This window comes from Myotis brandtii, unplaced genomic scaffold, assembly GCF_000412655.1.
Source record: "Myotis brandtii unplaced genomic scaffold, ASM41265v1 scaffold1077, whole genome shotgun sequence".
NCBI lineage: Eukaryota > Metazoa > Chordata > Mammalia > Chiroptera > Vespertilionidae > Myotis > Myotis brandtii.
This window is the reverse complement of record NW_005353666.1, coordinates 975,531-977,376: the sequence shown is the minus strand read 5'-3', so window position 1 is coordinate 977,376 and position 1,846 is coordinate 975,531. Positions and strand designations below refer to the sequence as shown.

At 64.1% G+C, this 1,846-nt stretch overlaps 1 protein-coding gene across 1 annotated transcript in view; it reads right to left on the bottom strand.

The window, feature by feature from the left end:
• The window catches only part of UNC93A (unc-93 homolog A (C. elegans)), a 13,192-nt gene that overhangs the window by 5,291 nt on the left and 6,055 nt on the right, over positions 1-1,846 (bottom strand). Inside the window, exon 6 of the mRNA XM_014542382.1 lies at positions 1,040-1,248. Coding sequence (XP_014397868.1) covers positions 1,040-1,248 — 209 coding nt within the window. The remainder of the gene's footprint in view (positions 1-1,039; positions 1,249-1,846) is intronic.

Below are 1,846 nucleotides of genomic sequence, written 5' to 3'. Positions count from 1 at the left end.
GCCTGTCCTGCTGGCCTGGCTGCCGTCTGTCCCTCTGACCTGGCTGCGGCCTGTCCAGCCGGCCTGGGGGGGCCTCTGTCCAGCCCATCCAGTGCTAGCCCGGAGCTGGGCCCGTGAGAAGCCTGTCCTAATGGTGTGGACAGATGTCCGGACGCCTTTGCCTGCTCAGCATGTGTCGGTGCATGGGAGCTGTTCCTGGTGGGCTGGTCATTTCCCACTCGGCCCAGGAGGCAGGTGGGAAAAGGTGGAGGGAGGGGTGACCGGGGAGCACCGAGGGTTTGGGCAGCGAAACGTCCTGTGTGACACCACCATGGGGTCCATGTCATTGCACGTTCGTCCACACCCACAGGATGCCCAGTGCCAGGAGGGACCCGCGTGTCAACTCGGGACATGGGTGACTCGGACATGTGGGTGCAGAGTCACAGGTGGCTGCACGCGCACCCGCTGGTGGGGCTGTGTGTGGGGGCAGGGCGTGTGGGAAATTGCTGTGCGTTCCACCTAAAACTGCTCTAAAAGTAGTGCTACCTATCGGGGGAGGGCCACTTAGCAAATTATATACCTGCCTACCGCCTTCCCTCATGCAGACACTCACAGGCCCTACCCTCCATCACCACCCCACAGGCCCTACCCCTCCATCACCACCCACAGGCCCTACCCTCCATCACTACCCACCAGGCCGTACCCTCAGTCACCACCCCCCAGGCCCTACCCTCCCTCACCCCCCGGCCCAGTCACCACCCACAGGCCCTACCCTCAGTCACCACCCACAGGCCCTACCCTCAGTCACCACCCACAGGCCCTACCCTCAGTCACCACCCACAGGCCCTACCCTCAGTCACCACCCACAGGCCCTACCCTCAGTCACCACCCACAGGCCCTACCCTCAGTCACCACCCACAGGCCCTACCCTCAGTCACCACCCACAGGCCCTACCCTCAGTCACCACCCACAGGCCGTACTCTCAGTCACCACCCACAGGCCCTACCCTCAGTCACCACCCACCAGGCCCTACCCTCTGTCACCACCCACCAGGCCGTACCCTCGTGTAGTCGCCTGCCAGGAAGGCCTGCTCGAACCCGCTGTACATGGGCAGCAGCATGAGGAGACGCAGGCGTTTGTCTCTGAAAAGCTTGAATGTCGACAGCAAAGTGGACAGAACAGATGGCGTCTCGCCTTCACTTTTGTCGGGAGCCTCTCTGATGGGGTCGAGAAAGAGCGCGACCAGCAGGATGGCCAGGACGCCGCTCCCTGAAAGGGAAGCACAGCAGCTGCTACTGGTCCGGGACCAGGAGCCACAGGACACAGGAGCCACGGGACCAGGAGCCACACGACACAGGAGCCACGGGACTGGGAGCCACGGGACCAGGAGCCATGGGGCACTGGAGCCACGGGACCAGGAGCCATGGGACACTGGAGCCACAGGACCGGGAGCCATGGGGCCAGGAACCATGGGACACAGGAGCCACAGGACCGGGAGCCACGGGACTAGGAGCCACGGGACCAGGAGCCATGGGCCATAGGGGGCCACAGGACACAGCTCCACTGTCCCTTCCTCCTTCCTGGAGGTGACAGTCCACCTCAAATCCCAACTGTAGGTGGGACCTGCAGGCCACACCTGACACACTCAGGTCTCCTGTCACCTTGGTTCCTACACACAGTGGTCACCACGCCCGGCGCAGGGCACTCTGGCAATGTCAACTGTGAAGCCCTCCCAATCCACCCCTACCTGCCGTGTGCCGTCCTGGGGAAGGCGTGTCCATTGCCCACTAGGTGGCCAGGGTCCCGCCCCCACGGTCCCTGTGGGTTTTGAGCCTCCGCTAGGACACAGCCCCCTGCCCCCGCTACC